The following is a 21,456-nucleotide window of genomic DNA, read 5'->3' on the forward strand; positions in this document are numbered from 1 at the left end:
TTTGTCTTCATGCAGGTGCGGTGAATGAACCTCTGAAGGTGTGCATGTTTACTCGGTGGCTGCACATAGGGCCTCAGAGCTGGCTCAGCCCCCAGCTCACACAAATCTCTCCCTACCTCAGCACAGCTGAGAGTGTAGGTGCACCTGATTTTAAAAAAGAAAGCTTTTCTTAGCTCTGAAGCTTTTGCCTGGAGAAGATGGAGGATCTGGTATGATGCACCCTGCATGCACAGGCATTGCTGCATGGGTTGTTACTGCTGAGCAGAACAGGCCTGGCTTGTCTTTCCTACAACACTGCTCATTCCCTTTCATTTCTAAGCCCCTGGCTTGTCCATGGGGAGCACAGGTGCCTCCCAAGCATGCTGTGCCTCATCCTACTGCAGCTGGAACAGCACTGGAACAGCTGGGATGCGGCAGCTGTTAGCAGTGACAAGACCTCCCCACTCACGTTGCGAGGGCCCTGGGCAGCCGACAGCATCTGCCCAGAATGCTGCAGGTAGCAGAGAAGCTGCCTGCAAGAAGCCTGCAGTTCAGCTCCACCACCATGTTAGAGCTGGAAGCTCTTCCTAGGAACAGCTGAGCACACCGGGAGCACCAAGTGACCAGTTTTCATTCCAGACCCCAGCTCCTCATAGGACGGGCTGACAGATGTGGAGGGCAGGAACGCTCCCAAGGGAAGAGGAGCCAAGGAAGCACTGGCACTGCTCCTTTCACCTGGTGGATGCCTATTACCAGGATTCAGTTCTCACAGCTTCAGCAGGGTTGTTTCCATAAAAAAGTTAATTGTTTTCCTTCCATCGCCCAGTATCCTCTGTCACCTTGAAAATCCAGACTTTACAGTCTTCAAGCAGAGCTGTCCTTTTCCGTTTGTTTTTGATCCTAACGCTACTCCTCTTGTTTTTCTGGAGAAGGAGCAAACACACCAGAGCTGGATACAATCATCAGGTTGTGGTTGCAAAATGGCATGTGCTCAGGCTAACCATATGACAGCCCAGAGGAGAGTGGGAAGGACTGCAAGAGCCAGTTCCAGTCCAAACCATTGTGTGCAGATGGCCAACATGATGCGTGGACAAAACTCGTCCGCCTTGCTGCCAGAAGAAGCATTGCATTTTGGGGAAAGCCTTCTGGAGCTGATCACACACACATGCCTACTTCCCTCTTCACAAAGCCGAATGGGACAAAAAGCTTTGCTGAGGCATTATTCTGCCCTGCTTTGCCAGGCTCTTGCATCCAGCAGTGCTCAGCTCTTCAGCAGACACACCAAAACAAAGCACCATCAGGAGCTAAGAGCCTCCATGGCTTTGGCTTTGCTTTAATAGCACACTGGCTAGAGCAAGCTTACTTTTGAAGAAGGAACGGCTCAGACCTGTTAGATAGGACAGATTCAAAGCAAAGATTTCAAAGCAAAATGTTTCGATGGGTGCTTCACCACCTACCCAGTGCCAACCCCAGGCACAGGTTCCTGTGCTGCCCAGCACATTGTGTTGTCTTGCAGCTAGTTCTGTGCAGCACCAAAGCCATCGTTCTTGCCTCACCCTGTCTCACAGGACACCACCAACCCTAGAGGATCTTCTCCCAGGGAGGGGCTGGAGAAGGTTAAACATTTATTTCCACTGAGCTTTCTCTGGGAGTTTCACTTCTGTTTTCAGGCTCCATGACGTCTTCAAAAGCCCTTTGACAAGCAAGCCTAGCAGAGACTGGGAACTTCTTTGTACAGCTCCCTGCCAGGAAATAAATAATAGGATTGATACTGCTGCTCACACAGGCAAATAGGAGAGGCGTGTCAAAGAAGAGAACTGAAAAATCAAACAATCTTAGCAAGAGCCAGTAAGGAAAGCCAGCATTGAAGAAGAGGAAGGAGATGACAACAAGCAGAACCACAACGCAGAGCTTCCTCAGGGGATGTTGCCATGAACAGCACAAGACCTTGGCAAAAAGCGTTAGACTGGAAAGAATCAGGATAAGCACCGACAACAGGTAGCTCAGGACGAAGATGACAAGTACCACTGGGGAGAAGTAGAGGGTCACGGTAAGCAAGAAGGAGAGGGCCCAGAGCAGGGCACACACAAGTGCTGGCAAGTGCCAGGAGCGGTAGCGGGGCCAGCAGGCCTGGCAGAGGGCAGACAGGGACGTGCTGGCACCGAAGGCTGCCAGGAGGTAGATGCTGGTGGTGAAAACGAAGATGATGATGATGTTCAACATAGCCATCACATCCCGTGAGCCCAGCCTGTGACAAAAGCTCAATGGTCCATAAAATATCACAAGGGCGATGGCAATGGAGAGGAGGAAGGTGAAGTCAGCAATGGCCAAGCTGAAGACGTAGACAGTGATGGGGTTCCTGCGGATGTGGGAGCTGAGGAGCCAGAGGACGGCCCCGTTGCCCACCAGCCCGCAGAGGCAGATGAGCAGCGTGGCAGGGACTTCGCTCAAACTGTCGGCCTCACAGTCGGTCCAGTTGTAGTCGTCCTCATGTGAGGCAGCCTGCCTCATCAGCGCACGGTGCCAAGCCCCATCATGCGCCATCCCACTGGGCCAGCTCCAGCAAGCAGGGCTGTCTCTTCCTGTGGTAGGGAACGGCGCGCTCATTGTGAAATATCTGCCTCTTCACCTTCCCCTTGCACAGCTGGAGGGATGATAAGAAACAGAGGCATGTCAGAAGCTCCGGTGTGCCCCCACACCAGGATTTTAAGGTCCTTGCAGCCATACCTCATCTTCCACATGGAGAAGCACAAAGAAAAATGAGGAACAGGAGGTATGGGGGAGATGGGTATAACATGCCTGGCACTAAAGCATGTACAGGAATGGAGAAAAAGCTAGAGAGATGCCTCTTTCCTGGCTTTGGACAGGTTAGATCTGGAGGAGGGAAATAGGAGGATGAAGGGATTGTCCTTGGAGATGTCAAAGAGCAAGCAGTTTTGTGGGTGGATCTGACATGGACTCATATTACAACTGGTATTACTAAGCAGCTACGTTCCTTCAGTGAGACGCCCATTTCAGTATTCCCCTACCATCTTTCCCCAAATATTTGTACATCTTAATGAGCTGCTGTTCTCCGATCAGATTTGATGCAAACGACCAGCAGGTTCAAAAGCAAGGGGGTGGGGGGAGAAGGAGATGGGGGGAGCAGAGAGAAGCGGGCCAGGGGAGAGGAGGAGGCCAGTGGGTGCACTGATTAGGATGGGAATAAAACACCTGGAAAAGCCTGACCTTCTTTTCTGTCGCAGCCTGGAGACCTTCACTGGAGCGGACGTGCTGCAGACTCACATTTCCTCTTGCTTGCCAGCTGCTGTCCTGTGACAGGATCTTCTCATGAGATTTTCTGGAATTACCGCTTATAAACTGAACCATGCCTGTCCTGCTGAGCTTGTGCGGCGCCCAGCACGGCACATTTCTCGGGCCCTTTTACAAACTGCTTTGTTGCGTTCTCAGGAGCTCTTGCAAACATGAAACTGCTTCATAGCATCTGATGATATCAGGGTTCTGGTTATAGTCTATGCTTGCGTTCATACAGGAAATGACTAACAAGTCTCAGAAGCTAGCCCTATGGGAAAAACAAAACATCTTTCTGTTAGGTTCCTCTTTAATTTCACTTTAAAGCAAACCCAATCCCAAAATTTTTGTATCTTTGAACTGGACAGACTTTTTTTCCTGTAGTTCAGGCAGTGATCTCTAGGACCCTGTGCTACAAGCATGGCATTGCTCTAAGATTTCTGTCCGATTCAAAACTAGGATTGCCACTTATATACCACAACTTCACAGTGACACATGACCTTCAAATACACAGCTTCCAGGAGCATGCTGCTATGAGCAGCAAAACTAACTGAGACTTCCTAAGACAATAATTTCTGGAGAGCTGAACTTCAGTGAGATGAGTCCTACCCAGAGTGGCTGCAGTTCAAAGAGCTCCTGTTGCACCCGAGAGGAAGGGGTGCTCCTGCTTGGACCTGGAGCATGTGGGGGCTCCAGGGCTGAGACCTCCTCCTCTCTCCCCTGCTGACACTGCCTTTGTGTCCCCAGATACCCCCTCCCCCCCCGCAACATCAGTCCCTTCAAGTGCAAACAAGTAATGATAAGAAAGCTCCAAGGTATGCCGGTGTAGTGCTGTGCAAGATTATGCTCACTGCCCATGTGCTCTGAGAAAGAGCAGAGTTACCCAGGGTTTCCTGGCTTCTGCTTTTGCAGGCAACATCCTGGGATTGGTTGCCTAAATTTTTATTTCCAACACAAGATTTACAAACATCAGTTACTTGTTTGTGTCGACGTTAGGCTCATACATCTTCAGCAGAAGCTATGTTCTGTAAATATTATGGCTGGGGTAGCAATCACTGCTGTATGTCAGGAGAGCTTGTGAGAAACATCTCATTTTTCTTCAGACAGGATCTTCTGTGAAGCTATTTTATTCATGATTGCAATGGCAGGCGGCCTGTCAATCAGGAGTGCATTTTAGTGAACAAATCATAACCTTTTATTCCCTATTACCCAACGCCTGATCACTTCTCCTGTTTTCTCACTGGCTGAGTACTACAGTTGCGCAAGCTACTTGATGCTACTCTACACTATATATATACAATTTTTCTTTTTTTTTTTTCTACCCTTTAATTTCTCCTTTCTTATGTTTTGAGGACTTGTGATCTTTGTTTTACTGTTTTCACACTGCTCATCCTGTTTTTCTCAACCTTCTACCGTATTTTGGAACAGTGAGGCCTTCTACTATCCACTTACCTACTTAGCATTGCTCCTTGTTATGACTACACAACTACCTTTGAATACAGAAAATTAGTTCTCTACTGAAAAAACACAACTTTGTTTCTCACAAGCTCATAAAACTGTCCAGTAGGCAGAGCTCACCCTCTTTGAGCTATCACCTGCCAGAGCTTTCACATTCTCTGTTCCTGTCCCTTTATTTAGGACTGCCCACGCAGTTTGCTCCATGGGGTTCTTTACCCCACACACAGAACTGCACTTACCAATGGTCATCCACCCCTGTCTGTCTGTCTGTCCGTCCATCCTCTGTCCAGCCTGGCCCAGTGCTGATTGCAGGCACTTGCCTCTTTACCCTGTCCCTTCCTGCCTCCCTAGTTAAACCCCCTGATGGTGTCAAGATTTGTTTGCTGAATGATGCTGTCAGCTCCATCAGCTAGAAGGAAATGGACCTTTTCTGCCAAACAGTGGTGCAGGAGGATACCAGGACAGAGGGAGATGAAAGCTTCTTTTCTGTCCCTCTCCATCACCTCCTCCAGTACGGGGGCTTGTGAGGATCAAGGCACTGGATGCTCAGTGCTTTACAATCAGGCACCAAGGCCCCAGAGCAGGGACTTCTCCACCCAGGGAAGCAGACAGGGTATGGACTGGGGCCAGGAGGTTTCATTCTTGAATCCACATGGTGCTGCAGGTACTCAGCACTACATCTGCATGTGCATCCTTGCCTGTTCCAGCCCTTGCCACCCTGCACTCAGGAGCGCTGCACCAACAATGTTTTTCCCTTGCTGGCTCTTCCAACGGGACCCAGTCCCACCAAAGGCACTGGGTGGAACACAGGTGCTGCGGACGCGGCCAGGCCACTGCTGGGCAGCCAGTGCTGAGCTTGGTGAAGGCTCCTGTGGAGCCACCACCATCTGTATCCACAGCTTCCACCCTCAGCGAGATGCTAGTGAGGGGCAGAGCTGAGAGGATGGGGACGATGGTGTGTGCTTGTGCAAAACAACTTCTGCTGAAGGGAGTGACTTTAACAGGAGACCTTAGGAGTAGCTCTTCTGTTGCAGGAGCATTGGGACTGGAATTATATGGCGGGATGAATCTGATGTCTTTGAGAGCAAACAACCTATTTTAGCCTAAAGTCAGCGAGGAACCAGATGTTCAGCCTGGCAGCCAGGACAGCAGCCGGGAGTGGCCGATCACAGGGACACTGATCTACGGGAGCGGTAGGGCACAGAAGGGTGGGTTCCCTTGGAAAAGGTCTTCTACAGCTGAGGGACCTGCCCAGAGCGGGTGTGGAGGGCCTGTGCCCCAAAGGAGCCATGGGAGGGTTGAACCACAACCACACTGAGGTCAGGAGCCACAGCCCCTGGTCTGTGCACTACCAGAGGGGTGGCACTGTGGGAAACAACCACAAGTGCTCCCAAGAGCAAGGAGGAAGATGTGGACTTCCCATGCCACCACCGTGCCCCTGGTGAAGGGCTGGGGGGGCTGCACTTCTCTCCAACAGCATGCTGGAAGGGAAGCACAGCACTGACAGCACCCTTCCTGGTATCTGTATTTGTATCATTAGGGGGTATTAGCAGTAACCCATCTGGGCTGTAAGTGCCAGTGAAAACTACCATTCCTTGTTCTTTTATTCAAAGACAATTTATAAACTGTTAATGCCCAAATTCGACAAGTAAAACTAGGTTTTGGCTCAGCTTTGAACGCATATTCCCTCGTGCCCGGGAGATATCTTGGCGATAATTCCCACATACTTCCCACAAGGGGAGTTGCTTCTGAGAAGCACTGCAGTGGCCCTGCCAGCGTCACCAGCATCACGCTTTTCCGCCGCGGGGCAATGCCCACCCTGTGCGGCTGGAAAGCCCGGAGCTGTGGGGGAGTGGAACAAGGAGTGACAGAAATGCATCAGGCAGAGAGGGAAAGCAGCTGTGAGAGCTGGGCGTATTTAATCAGAAAAGCATGAGGAGCCATTCACAAAATTCTTGCATAGTTTCTGGCAAAAGCCACTTCCTTTGTGGGAAAAAAAAAAAAAAATCAAGATAAATAAAAACAAGGAAGCAGAGCTCTGACGTAGCAGTGGTTACAAAACCTTTCTCGATGCCACTGCGACCCCACTGTGGCTGGGGCAGCCCGTGCATGCAGCATAGAGGCACAGAGAGGAGCCAAGTGATGAGTCCGGGGACACCCTGGTGACCAGGAAACGTTCCTCATTGCACAATTGGCCTGAGGGAAATCCTCTTCAGGACCTGGATTTGAGGGGAGCCTGAGATGCCAGGACACCAACGTGGATCTGCACAAGCCCTTCTGGAAAAACAGCCCTAGCCTGCTGATTCACCAAAGCTAACAGTTAAGTGCAATGTTTTTCCTCAGCCCTACCCCACTTTTCTTTCCTCCAGCACCCGCAGCCAGCACCTCCCTCCCTCCCTGCTCTCCTGCGGACAAGCTGTGCTCTCCCCACTGCCTTTCCCTTGCCCTGTGCTGCCCTTTTGCAGCTTCTGGTGCCTCCTGCCCCTGCCCTCACGCCTCCCTCTCACATTCACAATGGGAGCCCTGCTCCCCGCCTCATCCCACTCACCCTCACCCCCTGCTCCCTGCTCTGACCGCAGCCAGGACCGCACCCCACCACCGCCTGGCCTCCTGCCATGGAGCCCAACCACACGGCCCCGTCTCCTCCGCCACCCATGCCGACGGCCGAGGGAGAAGATGTGTGCAAGATAGATGTCCCCGATGTGGCCATGGACGGCGCCACGCTGCTCATCTGCCTCTGCGGGCTGGTGAGCAACGGGGCTGTCCTCTGGCTCCTCGGCTGCCGCATCCGCAGGAACCCCATCACCGTCTACGTGCTCAACCTGGCCGTCGCTGACTTCACCTTCCTCCTCCTCATGCTCACCTCCGCACTCCTCTACATCCTGGAGAGCCTCTCCTGCAACACCTTCCCTTTCTTCGTGTACCTCAAGTCGTTCCTCCTGCCCCTGCTGCTCACCCACAACATGGGCATGTACCTGCTGACAGCCATCAGCATCGAGAGGTGCGTGTCCGTCGTCTGCTCCAGCAGCCCCTGCGGCCACCGCCCCCAGCACCTGTCGGCCGTGGTGTGTGCCCTGCTCTGGGCCCTCTCCATCGCTGTAATTGCTGTAGTAGCTGTCCTGTGCCTGTCACACCAGCAAGACCAATGCCGTCTGGCTCTCATCTCCATGTATGCCCTCAACTTCACTGTCTTTGCACCATCCATGGTCTTTTCTAGCATACTTCTCTTCATTAAGGTCCAGTGCGGCTCCCAGCAGCACCAGCCCAGGAGGCTCTACATCGTTATCTTCCTCACCGTCCTCTTCTTCCTCCTCTTCACTCTTCCCCTCAGCATCTGGAATTTCCTGCAGCAACTCAGTTACAGTCTGGGGCACTCCCAGGTTGTTTTCCTGCTTGCCTGCATCAACAGCAGCATCAACCCCTTCATCTACTTCCTGGTGGGGAGCTGCCGGAGGCGCTGCTCCTTGGTGTCCCTCCAGGTGGCCTTCCGGAGGGTCTTCGAGGAGCTGGCCGATGACACGGTGTGCAGTGACAATAACACGATGGACACGCTGAGCCCAGTCTGTTGAGGCCTTTCTATTACTCTGCTTAAGGCCCCCCCCAGATGATGGTTGTGGGTTTCACTGGGGACCCAGATCAATAAATGTCTGCCCTGTTTCCCCAGATGTCACCCTCTCACTGCTCCCTGCAGACAATAACAGGGCGCGGGTGGGGAAGGGGGGGAAGAAGAGAAAACATAATTATGTAATTTGGAGGTCAGCGGGGGGCAGGATTCCTGGCAGGATTCCCTGCAGTTGCACAGCTTTCCTCATCCCCACAACCTTCCCCAGCAGTACTGTTCCCCAAAGGAATGTGCCCCAGAGGGCAGAGTTCCCGTCTCATGCTGTCAGACTGCCACATTTCTGCTTTTTGGGATGAGTATTGCCTTTGGGAAAGGCTGACTCATGTGCGAGTGGGGAAAAACCTGCCCAGTGTCCTAAGCTCCTCTCCCACATGCCCTGTGCAGCCTCCCCCCTGCTCTGCCCCCCTTCTGGCTCCAGAAATGCCAACAGTGGGGCACCCAACAAGGCTCTGCTGATGCCCTGTGCTCCCACAGGACCAGCTCCTGCGTCACTGCGGCTTGGTGTCGATACACAGCACCCCTGAGCAGCCTGGGGTCCATGCCCACGCCCAGGCTGGGAGGTCTCCCATCCCGCAGGGCACTTGCCGATGTCCTCACATGTGGCATGCAGGCCCCGGAGGGAAGCCCCACTCCCCAGTCCCATCCTGGTCCCCGAACCCCATCCCTGCCACCGCCTGCTGGGATCAGGCGCTGAGCCCCAGGGCTGGAGCTCCCCGTGCGCCTTCCCCACTCCTCGCGTCCTGCTGCGCGCAGAGCCCCCAGCCCCAGCCCCCCAGAGGTGCCCCCAGCCCCAGGCCACGAAGAGGAGGAACGAGAGGCAGCGGCAGAGCAGCGGCTTTATTGGGGGCAGAGCCGGGGTCCGGGGGGACGCGGGGGCTGGGGGCGCCGGGCGCTGTGCGGGGGCGTCCCGCAACGGAGCCCGTCCCGGGCCGGAGGAGCCCCCGCACCGAGCGTCGAAGCGCCGCTTCTCCGGGGGGTTCCGCGGAGCCCTCCGGTTTCCTCTTTCCACGCTGGAGGGCAGCAAAGCCCCGCGCTCCGCGTCGAGGTGGCCGGGAGATGCGGGGACGGGACTGGAGGGGACAGGAGGGGATGGGGATGGAGGGAATGGGCATGGGACGGGGCGAGAAAAGGGTCCCGACGGATACGGGGATGGGGATGGGATGGAAGGGGCGTGGGACAGGATAGAAGAGGATGGGATGGGGATGGTATTGGGAGGGGATGGGGATGGGGATGGGGATGGGGATGGGGATGGGGATGGGGATGGGGATGGGGATGGGGATGGGGATGGGGATGGGGATGGGGATGGGGATGGGGATGGAAAAAAACAGCAACAGAGATGAGGATCGGGATGGAACACGGATGGGAACAGGGCAGGGTTTAGTATGGGGACAGGGAAGGGGATGGGGAGGGGAGAGAATGGGACAGGACGTGACAGGGTGGGTACAGGGATGGGATTAGGATGGGATAGAGATGGGGACAAAGACCAGACAGGGACTGGGATGGGATGGCAAAGGATAGGGAAGGGGATGGAGACAGGATGGGAGATCCAGACTGGGACAGGGAATGGCATGGGATGGCACAGGGAGGGAGAAGGATGGGAACTGAGCTGGGATGGTGATGTGGGCAGGAAAAGGATGGGAATAGGATGAGGACAGGTTGGGGATGGGACAGGGATAGGGATGGGGTAACGACAGGACACAAACACATCCTGACATGCAGCCATGGGAAGGTGAGCCGTGGGGTGGCCATGAAGAGGTGTGGACAGCTGAGCATCAAGCTGGGGGACACAGCGCAGACAGTGAAACCACAGTGGCCTCTCAGCTGGAGATCACAGTGACCCCTGTCTCCTCGAAGACCCTCCGGAAGGCCACCTGGAGGGACACCAAGGAGCAGCGCCTCCAGCAGCTCCCCACCAGGAAGTAGATGAAGGGGTTGATGCTGCTGTTGATGCTTACAAGCAGGAAAACAACCTGGGAGTGCCCCGGACTGTAACTGAGTTGCTGCAGGAAATTCCAGATGCTGAGGGGGACCATGAAGAGGAGGAAGAAGAGGACAGTGAGGAAGATAACGATATAGAGCCTCCTGGGCTGGCGCCGCTGGGAGCCGCACTGGACCTTAATGAACAGGATCACATTGGAAATGACCATGGGTGGGGCAAAAATAAGGAAGTTGAGGGCATACATGGAGATGAGGGACAGACGGCATTGGTCTTGCTGGTGTGACAGGCACAGGACAGCTACTACAGCAATTACAGCGATGGAGAGGGCCCAGAGCAGGGCACACACCACGGCCGACAGGTGCTGGGGGCGGTGGCAGCGGTACCAGAGTGGGCACAGGACAGACACGCACCTCTCGATGCTGATGGCTGTCAGCAGGTACATGCCCATGTTGTGGGTGAGCAGCAGGAACAGGAGGAACGACTTGAGGTACACGAAGAAAGGGAAGGTGTTGCAGGAGAGGCTCTCCAGGATGTAGAGGAGCGCGGAGGTGAGCATGAGGAGGAGGAAGGTGAAGTCAGCGACGGCCAGATTGAGCACATAGACGGTGATGGGGTTCCTGCGGATGCGGCAGCCGAGGAGCCAGAGGACGGCCCCGTTGCCCACCAGCCCACAGAGGCAGATGAGCAGCGTGGCGCCGTCCACGGCCACATCGGGGACGTCTATCTCACACACATCTTCTCCCTCGGCCGTCGGCATGGGTGGCGGAGGAGACGGGGCCGTGTGGTTGGGCTCCATGGCAGGAGGCCAGGCGGTGGTGGGGTGCGGTCCTGGCTGCGGTCAGAGCAGGGAGCAGGGGGTGAGGGTGAGTGGGATGAGGCGGGGAGCAGGGCTCAGGGGATGGCCGGGCTGGGGACATGCTGGGGACAGAGGGCTGAGGAGGCGGCTGCCCTGCCAGTGGTGGGCAGAGTGTGGAGCAGAGGGCAAGGGGCTGCAGGAGGGGGTTAAGGGGGGCGAGGGGGCTGCAGGGGCCTCAGGGGAGGTGCCAGCAGCGCCCTGGTCCAGGCTCGCCCCCATCCCTACCTTTCCAGGCAGCGGTCTGCGCCCTGTCCAGCTGGAGCCGTCTTTGCCAGCGTCCTGTCAGGCAGGGAGATTTCGTGTCTCTGTGTCCTCAGAGGACCTGAGCAGACCTGAGCCTCCTCCGTGCCCCTCCAAACAGCACTGCTCCTTGGGCGTTGCTGCAGGAGCACTGGTCAGGTGGTGAGAGCTCTGCCTCTCTCGGCGATAGTGGCTGCATCTCCCAGCCTCTTCCCTCATCAAATTTCTGTTGGTCTTGGAGGAAAGGAAATGTTTTGCCCAAGAGGATATCCCAGAGGAGAAATATTGCAGCAGCTACATCTTGCTGTGAAAGAATCTTGGTGCTTTTAGGATCCAACCTTATATCTCATTAGACTGGTAATTACCACCTTCCTAATTGTTTTATTGTGCTCCATTCTCCTCCCCCCCTACTCTTCCCTAATGTTGGCATCCTTCTGAGATGGTTCATTACTGTTTGCATTTCCCCTCAGCCTCCCGGCGAGGCCTGGCCACAGGATCTGGTCCACGCTTGTCGTGTCATGTCCCCGGGAGGGGGGTTCAGTGTCGGGGCCATGGGCTCAAGCTGGGGCCAGGCTGCAGGGGACGCGGGGGGGGAGCTGCAGGAGGGAAGACGGGAAGGGCGAGGGCCACGGGTGACACCGGCAGCCGGGCCCAGGGAGGGACAGGGCTCCACAAGTCACCTGCTGGGCCAGGAGGAGCCATGAGTCATCCCGTGCCTCCCTCCGCCCTGGACTTTGCCTCCGGTGGATGCTCGGGGCGATAAAACCGGCGGAGGCCAGGGAGGGAGTGGGACGCGCAGGGTCCTCGCAGGGTGCTGGGGCCCGGAGAGGCGTCCCCGCGGCCAGGCCCACCGTGCCCACATGCAGCAGGCGCCTGGGGGGCAGAGCCCACCCCTGGGGCCCCCCGAGGCCGTGGGCGCCGAGACCAAGGCCGCTGAGATCAAGGCCGTCATCGTCGGGGACGGAGGCTGCGGGAAGACGTCGCTGCTGATGGTCTTTGCCAGAGGGGACTTCCCCAAGGTGAGGCTCCTCCTGCCCGCCCAACACCCCCGGTGGCACCGGGACCCTTGCCCTGTGCAGCCCCTTGCCCACAGCTCCCCCCGGGTCCCCTTGCTGGGGATGGGGCCGTGGGACGTGGCTTTGGCTGGCACCGGGCAGGTCCCATTGGGTCCCAGCCACCCACCCAAGGCTCGGTGCTGCTGCGGGAGACCAGGAGTATCCCAACTGCCTCCCCATGGGCCTTGTCCACCCCCCCCAGTCCCTCACCCCACCCCGGGGGCCTCTCTGAGCCACCTGCTGCCCACACCCCCTGTCCCCTGCCAGGTCTACGTCCCCACGGTGTTCGAGAAGTACACGGCCTCCTTCCAAGTTGACGGAAAGCCCGTGAAGATCCACCTCTGGGACACGGCAGGTGGGAAGGGATGGGAGGGGACAGCCTCGGGTGTGCCCCTGTGTGCGGAGGCACTGGGGACAGGGTCCCCCACGGGTGTCCCCGCCGCCTGCCATCCCCAGACCCCCCCCCATGTCCCCTCGGCGTGGGGACAGGCGCGGTCCGTCGGGGAGCTGGCTGCTGAGGGTCTGCTGCTGTGCCTGCAGGGCAGGAGGACTACGACAGGCTTCGCCCGCTGTCCTACTCGGACGCCAATGTCGTCCTCATGTGCTTCGATGTCACCAACCACAGCAGTTACGACAACATCCTGACCAAGGTAACGCAGCGCCGGGGGCTGCTCCCGCCCCGTGCAGCCTCCCCAAGGGGGCTGCCCACCTATTCCCTCATTTGTCCCACCCCCCGTCCCCCACAGTGGTACCCGGAGGTGAACCACTTCTGCAAGGGCGTCCCCGTTCTGCTGGTGGGCTGCAAGACCGACCTGCGGCAGGACCCCGAGGTGCTGCGTGAGCTGCGGCAGGGCCGCCAGGAGCCCGTCACCTCACAGCAGGTGGGTGTCCCCCCCCGGCAGGGGACATGAGCCTGGCACAGGGTGACAGGATGGGGCTCAGACGCTGTCACCGCTCTCCGCAGGGGGAGGCCATGGCCCGGCAGGTCCACGCCGTGTCCTACTTCGAGTGCTCGGCAAGGTACCAGGAGAACGTCAGGGACATCTTCGCTGCCACCTGCGCCACCGCGCTGCGCTCCACACGACGGACCCGACGCAGGAGATGGACCCGGAGGGGCTGCACGCTCTGCTGAGACCCCGCTCTGCTGAGACCCCGCACCCCCAGCCCAGGCACCGTGGGGCAGGCACAGAGACCCCCCGTGCATGGAGAGGAGCCTGCCCGCAGCCGCCCCACTGCTGAGAACTGACCCGGGGAACCCCCGGCCCCCAGACCCGCCGGCCGGGTGGGGGACAGGTGCTGAGCGGCCGCGGCACGGGTCTGCCATTAAAGCTCGGAGATCACAGCGCCGTGCGGTACCCGCAGGCAGAGCCTCGGGCACCTGCTGGGGCTCCAAAAGACACAGCCATGGCACCGTGTTTGTGTACATGTGTGTGTGTGTGAATGTCTGTGACTGTGTGTGAACATGTGTGCATGCATGTGTGTGCATGCGTGTGCATGTGTGTGTGAATGTGTGTGTTCATGTGCGTGTCCATGCACATGTGAATGTGTGTGCATTTGTACACGTGTGTGTGTATGTGTGTATGTACGTGTGTATGTGCATGCATATGTGTGTGCATGTGTGTACATCTGTGTGCATGTGTATGTACATCTGTGTGTATGGGTGTGTGAATGGATACATGTGAACGTACATGTGTGTGTACATGTACATGTGTGTATGTACATGTGTGTAGTGAGTGCATGTGTTTGTATGTGTGTACATGTGTGCATGTGCATGCGTATATGTGTGCATGTCGGTATGTGTGTACATGTGTGTACGTGTGCATGTGCATATGTACGTGGGTGTACATGAGTGTACGTGTGTGTATGTGAGTACGTGTGTATGTTTGTACATGTGTGTGCGTGTACATGTGTGTACATGTGTGTACATGTCTGTACATGTGTGTACGTGTCTGTGCATGTCTGTACATGTGTGTACATGTGTGTGGTGTGTCCATGTGCTTGCCCATGTGTATCCGTGTCTGTGCGCACCTCCGTGCGCAGCCCCCTCACCCCCTCGCCCCCCTCCCGCCCGCGCCCCGCTCCCCCACGTGCCCCGCGCGGGTCCCCGCGAGCATGCGCGGGGCGGGCCGGAGGGGGCGGGGGCCCGCGGGGGCGTGGCCGGCGGGCCGGCCCGCGGGAGGGCGCTCGCGCGCGTCCCGTGGCGGCGCATGCGCGCCCGCTTCCCTCCCCCCCCTCCCTCCCCGCTCCGGCGGGGCGGGGCGGGCGGGCTGCGTGCGCGCGGCCGCGCACGGCCGAGGCGGGCCGGGCGGGGGGCGGCGCATGCGCGCGGCGCTCGCCGGGGGAGGCGGCGGGGGGGGGCGCGGGGCGGCTGCGGGCGGCGCAGGCGCAGTGCGGCGGCCGAGGCAGTGTGTATGTGAGGCTCTGACGGGTTCAAAATGGCGGCGGCGGCTCCTGTGTGAGGAGGGGAAGCGCGTCCCGGCCGGGGGGCGGCGGCGGCGGCGGCGGCGGCGGGGCGGGCGGCGGCGGTGGAGGAGGAGGCGGCGGGGTGGGAGCGGCGGGGTGGCGGCCGGCCGGCAGCGGGCCGCGGGGTGGCGGTGCGGGGCGCGGGGTGGCGGCGGCGGCGGCGGTGGTTGTGGTGGTTGTGGTGGCGGCGGGGGGACGCGGCGCCGGGCCGGGCAGCGGGGCCCGCGGGGGCCGGTGGCGGCGGGGGGCGGGCGGGCGGGCGGCGGGGCTGTCAGCGGCCGCTGGGGGCGGCGGGCGCGGGGGGGGGGAGCGGCGGGGCCGGCGGGGCGGCCGGGCCCGGTCGCGGTCGCCGCCTGACCCGGGGCTCCGTCCCCTGCCGTCTGTTGTGTTTCTGCCCGGCCGGCGCTAGAAGAGGACAAAGGCGCAGGAGAGACCTGGTGAGCCACTCGCGGCGGGGCGGGGGGGGGGGCGCCGGCCGCCGGTCGCCAAGTTTCCGCAAGTCCCCGGAGGGGAGGGGAGAAAGGAGGAGAGGAGAGGGGCCGGGCCGGGGGAGCCGGCTGCCGCCCCCGGGGGGCCGGCCGGGGGGCAGCGGGAGGGCCGGGCCGCTCCGGGGGGGTCGGGCCGGGCCCCTCCGGGAAGTTGGCGGGGGGCCGGGCGGCGGTGACAGCTCCCCGGGGGGTGACAGCCCCCGCGCCGCTTTGTTCCGCCGGGCAGCGGGCCCCGCCAGGCCGGGGCAGGGCCGGGAGGGGGCGCGGGGCTCGGGGGGTGTTTACAAACAGCGCTCGGGCCGGTCCCGGTGCTGGCGGCGGGGGGAGCGCGGTGCTGCGCTGTCAAACCTTCCCCGGAGGGGCAGGGGGCAGAGAAAGCTCGGGGGGGGGACAGCGGTGCTGCCCGTGCTACGGCAGCGGGTCCCGTGGTAGCGCACGGGACGGCAGAGTCCTGCCCCGAAGTCGTAGGCGTGGGGTTAGGAGCTGCGGTGTAGCTAGGTGCTGCTTTCATTCTGCTCCTTTAAAAAAAAAAAAGTTGAGATGCCACCTGACACCTTGGGAAACTTTCCCGTGTGCGGCGTGGTGTCACAAGGTGGCGGGTTGGGAGGTGGGAGCGTGCAGGTCTCCTCAAGATGGGAGTTAGTCCCCTACCCCCAGCTGCTCCCAAGGGCTGCAGCGAGGTCCCGTACGGCTCCCTGTCTGAGGGAGATGTTCTGTGTGTGTGCGGCTGCTGCCCAGCGCTGCGGTGCAGGATACCCAGAGGACAGCAGCCGTGTCATTTGGAGGAGCCGGTTCTCTCATGCGTAGTCTTGCGCTCTGGGGAAACCAGGCTGCTCCCCTGCTGCCGTCAAATGTTTAACAGCAGGCGCACAGCTTGCCTGGTTCCTGTACCCGGTGCGAGGCTGCTGAGCTGCCGCTCGTGCCGGTGGTTGGGTGGAGCAGGGGCCTTCTCCTGCTAGGGGACCTGCAGCTCATGTGTTACAGAACAGCTGGCAAAGTCATTTACCCTAGGTCATGCCTAAAGTTAGAATGGGAGCATTAAAGTTGAGGTGGGCTCATCCCCTGGGTTCACTTGAGCTAGACCCACGCATGGGGCTCGGATTCAACCTCAAAACGAGTGAAGAAATGAGGGATGTAGGTGCTGCATGTCCCTGAGACCTGCTTCACTGTTTCCCTCTGAATTCAAAGGAGGAAGAGGACGACGACAGCAGCCCTGGAGTGTCCTTCTCACTCTCTTCAGAAGAGTCGGAGATGGAGCCTGAAGAAGAAAGGATCCGCTACAGCCAAAGATTGGTCAGTATCAGCCGTTGCTGATCAAATCCTGTTCTTGGCTTTCTTCAACTGAAGAAAGAAAAGGTTTTAACTGGCAACAGGTTTAAACAACAAAACAAAAAAAACACGTTGTAGTGAATTGCTGCAGCTTGTCCTGAGGTATTTGCTCGATTGGTGGTGCGTTGGATGGCTTTGTGGGTCCTGTCTGCATCGCAATGCTTGCCTTAACGGAGGGCACTGATTGACTGAGCTCTGGAAGAGGGGAGCGTTGGGGGCGGGGACGGCATAAGATGCTTTGGGAAGGTGCTGGATAGAAATACAAAGTGTGTGTCTGTAGCTTTTGTCACAGCAGATTTTCTCTGTGTGTTTGTAGCAACTGGAGAAGGTGCAATGATGTGTGTTACCGTTATGTTGTGTTGGACTTGATTTGAGCACTGTGTGAAATCAGTGAAAACCAGCTTCAGGTTCAAGCTCAAATTTGCTTGTGCATGTGTCTCCTGGTGTTTTCTTTTGGGGGAGCTGTTCCAGAGTTCGGGTCCTGGTTAGGCCTTGTCAGGAGCTCTGGCTCGTCTGATGTTTGTGCTGCTGTTTGGGGGACTGCCTGAGGCAACTGGTCTGTGAGTTGGGTCATAACTGAGTGGTGTGGGAGCAGCTGCTCCAAGAGCCTGTGATGCTATTCTCAGGGAAGGAGGGAAGTTGCTGTGTCCCCAGCATCACACTTTGAGGCAGTTGTAAACCCTCCGGGAAGTGCAAGCATCAACTCTGTGATAACTGAGGTTGTGACAGGGTTCGTCTCTCAGTCACAGCAGTACACGCACCCTCACCTTCGGGTGCTGCCTGTGAAGTTAAATCCTTATCCTTTAATGCTCTGACATCACTTGCTGTGAGGCAGCATGGCTCTCTGTGTTAAGCTTTGCCTTCAGATGTGAGTGGTTCTCATTGCTCCTCTGTTGGTGCCGGGTACCTGGCCATAAGTGCTGGGGAGCTGTAGCTGGCACGTGCCTTGCAGGAGGCCCTGGGGTGGAAACCCTGTGGTGAGGGCACAAATAGGTATTCCAGGCCTGGCCCCTGTGGAAGGAAGATATTGCATAGGCAGCTGTGGCTTGTCTGCAGACCTGGGTTACTGGAGGTGTGCTCCTTCTTTGGGGCTTCGCCACATCTGTTGCACGGTCACATTTTGCAGAGAGGATTGTAGCACAAAACAGTTTGGTGGCAGTCATGTACACTCTTGTAGTCAGCCTTTTCCTGTTTTGGGGAGCTGAAGTAACTCTGATTTGAAGGGTTTTTCAGTCTTTTCTCTTTTTCTGAGAGAGTGCTGTAAGAAAAGCCAACAGTAATACATCTGTGGATGCTTCAAGCTGGCTGGTTTTTCCCCAAGTGCTTTGGTGGGTGCTTCAATTTGGCAACGCTGCCAAAAGCTGCAGTCCTCCCTCGTCCTGACATGCTTGTTCCCACAGCTGTGTGATACGTAGCTTGGGCTGCTGAAGGTGACCACTTCTGTAGCCAGCAGTCAGGCCGGCAAGATAACTTCTCTTGGAGCAAGGCTTCAGTTTTTGGTTAAGCCACAGCCTTAGCCATGCAGCGACCCAGCTGAAGTAGCCCAAAAGAGCTGGACAGGGATGCAGCAGTTGAATGGGACTAGCAGCCAGGAATTCACCAGTGTAAAAATGCTCATAATCTCACAAATAAAAACTGGCAGGAAGAGTTGCTGTCTTGAGCGTACGCGGCCTTAACTCCAGTAGAATGTGCTAAGCTGGATAAACGGCTGCGTGCTGATGAGCTGCGTGCTTAAGGGGCTTGGGAAGGCACACGGGCAGCAAGCAGAGGACAAGGCTCACCCAGGAGTCTGTGGCCTTGTGTCTGTGCTGGCCCGCAGCCTGGAGGAGGAGGTGTGACCCCTGCGTGCTTGGTGAGGCTTGGTTCATGCCTCCTGCTTGGCTCTTCTGGGAGCTCCTGCTCGCTGTGCTCTTGCTGTGTCCATGAAGCTTCCTTGCTGAAGGATCTTTCAGAGATGTTTAGTGTTTTTTTTTCCTAGATGTGTGCTCTTGACTTTGTCTGAGCTGTGGGGAGCTGTTCTCTTAGCTGCTGTTTCTGGCCCTTGCAGAGCACGGTATCGTAGGTGAACTATCCAGGAAGACAAAAGTGATGGCTATGACTTATTTGAAAATGCTACTCTTACGTACACATCGTTCTTGGGAGCTGATTTTCGCATGCCTATTATTAACCCTTCTAGGTAGGGAAACAGGTGGTTGGTAGTAGAGTACACATCTGTGCTTTGTTTCTCACGTGTGTGACTGGTGATCAATGTGGGTGTGAAACAAAAGGTAACATATTTAAAAGAAAAAATCCGTGTGTGAGAATAGTCTTTACCAGCCAAGCAACTTTGACCAGAATATTTTATAGTGTTGAAGGGGCTGAATTAATTGCATGGGCCAGTAGCAGGGCTGGGTGATACCTGTGGCCTGAGATGTCAACAGAAGCTTGCTGTCTGGTGTGCTGGGGCAGTTACACTTAGAGCATCTCTTGGTGCATCGTCCTGGTCTTGAGACCAGATCAGTGTCATTCAGGATGCACAGACAGCCTCGAGTACTTTGCCTCGCTTTCAGTGAGTGACAGTGCTGCCTTGCTCTGGTTCACCAAAAATCTGATCAGTGTATATTTTTTGAATGAGTTCATTGGTGAAAGATCCAGATTTTGAAGAGAAATTTACCTTTGCTCTGGGCGTAGTAACAGTCCTACAAGACCCTCCTGCTAGCTCACACATCGCTGTGTAGCCTGATGGTGCATCAGGTGGCTCGCAGTGCCCTGTGCTTGCCTCCTGGCTCAAGCTGTACAGCCACGGCATCCAAATTTACAAAGGGCTGGGTGAGCTGGTCTGGATACAGCTTTGTCCCTGTGCGGGTGTCTTCTCATCTTCCACAACTAAACCTGGAAAAAGCCGTGTCCTGGCATGCTCTGGGAGGCTGCTGCAGGTCGGGGAAGGCAACCTGCGTACAGTGCTGCATAAGCACAGAGCGTGCAGGGCAGCCGTATCCCTCCTGTACAGGTTTTGTAGGGCCAGCCTGCGCCCTGAGGAGCCGAGGGTGGGAATTGCTGGGCCTCAGAGCACTTCTCTGCTACGTCTGCACGTGTGTTGCTGCTCCTCGGTGTAAGGAGGCAGTGCTGCGGGGACTGGTGCGAGGTGCTGGCTCTGGAAGCTGCAGCCACATGTTTGTGTAGCCCCTTCATGGAGGAGCTGAAATGCTCTATTGTGTCCCGAGGCTGGAGTGACGGTCCAGCCCTGGCGTTAACAATGTGATGGCTCCTCTCAGAGACTTGGAAGCCTTCTGCTGGCTGGCACTGGGTGGTCTCGCCCAGCCCATGCCACAGCACGCTGCTCAGCTCGCTGCACGCTGGCGCCTAGAGCCTGAGTTTGTTTGAGGCAGGAGTGACCAGGGGAGCAATTCTGGCTGGGGTGCTCGAGCAGGGCGTGCTGGCCTGGTGCCCTGCTGAAGGGGGAGTTCTTTGCCACGCATGGAGCTGCTCTGCCTGCGTGGATCTGTGGAGCTGCTGAAGGACTGCCCGGCACACTGCGGGCCTGGCGTCCCCCTGTACTTCTTCAGAGGAGTGCTCGGTATTCCCGGGCATGGGAAGTGTGGAGAAATCTCACCTCCTGTCTGCCTCAGGGCTGATCCTGCCAGGCTGTTACTGCGAGAAGGGACTAGCAAAACCCTGTAAGTTAAGAGTTGGGATCAGCACGTCACTGGAGCGGTGCCGTGAGCTTTCGATGCCACTTGGTGAAAGGGAAGAGGGCAGCAGCAGCGCTGTGCCACCTCGGGACAGGCCGGCTGCGGTGGGGAGCCTAGCGGGAGAGGGACCGGTCCTGCCAGCCGTGGTCTCTAATGCTGTGGAGTCAGCAGTCTTTATCTCGGGCGTGGTTCCCAGGTAGGACAGGCAGAGCTGGTTTTCAGCCTCCCTCTGCAGTTGCCTCTGGAGCTGATGCCCCGGAGCTGGATGCTGCCTCAGGGGATGCACAACTGTGCCCTAAAGAGAAGTTGAGGGGGGGGAGGGAGAGGCAGGCATCTCTGCCTGTCTGTGCTGGGCTAGTTAGCTGTCCCCCGCCTCCAGCAAACCCAACCAGACTGGAGAGGTCTGCACTGGGGAGGTGGGGTGGGGTAGGAACCTCTTCAACTGGCTCTGCTGCTGGAGAGTGCCTGGGGTGGAGCCGCACCCTCTGCCGGGCCACGGGAGCGCTGCCCTGTGGAGCCGGGGCTCGGGGGAAAGCGCTGTCTCTCCTGTCGCTCAGGGCAGCCCCTGGCTTGCTTTAGCACTGGCCTGCCCTGCCCTCTGATCAGATCCCCGCGTGAAATGTGAGAGGAGGCCTGTCCCTACCAGCTGAAGCCTGGGGCCGCTCCCATAAACAACAGTTAGCAGACCTGTCCTTACATGTCGGTGTCCACGCTGCCCCTGGGTAAGGCTTCACGTGAGCTCTGCAGCACGCAGAGTCGTCAGCCAAGAGATAGAGCTCGGGGCACGTGGAAAACTCTTCCTGCAGCATGGAGGCTCTCATCTCCTGCCTTCCAAGTTGTTGTGTCGGGGTACCAGAGGAGGATGCAGCACCTGCCTTCCCTGCATATCTTGAGGGGCTCAGGCTGTCCCGAACGTGGGATGCAAAGAGTAATGCTCATCTGTCGGGTGCAGCCCGACCCGTCTGTGCCCCCTGCAGTGCTGCTCCCTACCAGGTAACGATCCCTTGCAGTTGTGTCCATCTGTCGTGCTCAGATCTTGGTGTGTCTGACAGAGGCCGGTCCTGC

The 21,456-nt window shown here is 57.7% G+C and overlaps 5 protein-coding genes across 5 annotated transcripts in view; 3 read left to right on the forward strand and 2 right to left on the reverse strand.

The window, feature by feature from the left end:
* Positions 1-1,530: 1,530 nt before the first annotated feature.
* LOC311210329 (mas-related G-protein coupled receptor member A2B-like) lies at positions 1,531-3,446 on the reverse strand. The gene is made up of 2 exons (XM_084288224.1): positions 3,208-3,446; positions 1,531-2,623 (listed from the first exon to the last, which is right to left on the reverse strand). The coding sequence occupies exon 2, from the start codon at positions 2,584-2,586 to the stop codon at positions 1,597-1,599; it is 990 nt and encodes a 329-aa protein (XP_084144350.1). The 5' UTR covers positions 2,587-2,623; positions 3,208-3,446; the 3' UTR covers positions 1,531-1,596.
* A 3,174-nt stretch (positions 3,447-6,620) lies between these two features.
* LOC311210152 (mas-related G-protein coupled receptor member H-like) lies at positions 6,621-8,297 on the forward strand (the record flags this gene model as incomplete). Its single annotated transcript, XM_084287942.1, has 2 exons — positions 6,621-7,047; positions 7,308-8,297. Exon 2 carries the CDS (start codon positions 7,344-7,346, stop codon positions 8,295-8,297), a length of 954 nt encoding a protein of 317 aa, XP_084144068.1. The 5' UTR covers positions 6,621-7,047; positions 7,308-7,343.
* Positions 8,298-10,167: 1,870 nt separating this feature from the next.
* On the reverse strand, positions 10,168-11,088 carry LOC311209711 (mas-related G-protein coupled receptor member H-like; the record flags this gene model as incomplete). Its single annotated transcript, XM_084287223.1, has 1 exon — positions 10,168-11,088. Exon 1 carries the CDS (start codon positions 11,083-11,085, stop codon positions 10,168-10,170), a length of 918 nt encoding a protein of 305 aa, XP_084143349.1. The 5' UTR covers positions 11,086-11,088.
* Positions 11,089-12,245: 1,157 nt separating this feature from the next.
* On the forward strand, positions 12,246-13,572 carry RHOD (ras homolog family member D; the record flags this gene model as incomplete). Its single annotated transcript, XM_084287943.1, has 5 exons — positions 12,246-12,404; positions 12,708-12,795; positions 12,981-13,090; positions 13,187-13,321; positions 13,405-13,572. The coding sequence occupies 5 exons, from the start codon at positions 12,246-12,248 to the stop codon at positions 13,570-13,572; spliced, it is 660 nt and encodes a 219-aa protein (XP_084144069.1).
* Positions 13,573-14,803: 1,231 nt separating this feature from the next.
* Positions 14,804-21,456, forward strand: part of KDM2A (lysine demethylase 2A) — a 39,507-nt gene continuing 32,854 nt past the window's right edge. Inside the window, exons 1-3 of the mRNA XM_084288158.1 lie at positions 14,804-14,895; positions 15,313-15,340; positions 16,580-16,684. Of these exons, the coding sequence (XP_084144284.1) occupies positions 14,876-14,895; positions 15,313-15,340; positions 16,580-16,684 (153 nt within the window). The 5' untranslated portion in view covers positions 14,804-14,875. The remainder of the gene's footprint in view (positions 14,896-15,312; positions 15,341-16,579; positions 16,685-21,456) is intronic.

The sequence above is a fragment of the Netta rufina genome, assembly GCF_964035555.1.
Source record: "Netta rufina genome assembly, chromosome: 5".
NCBI lineage: Eukaryota > Metazoa > Chordata > Aves > Anseriformes > Anatidae > Netta > Netta rufina.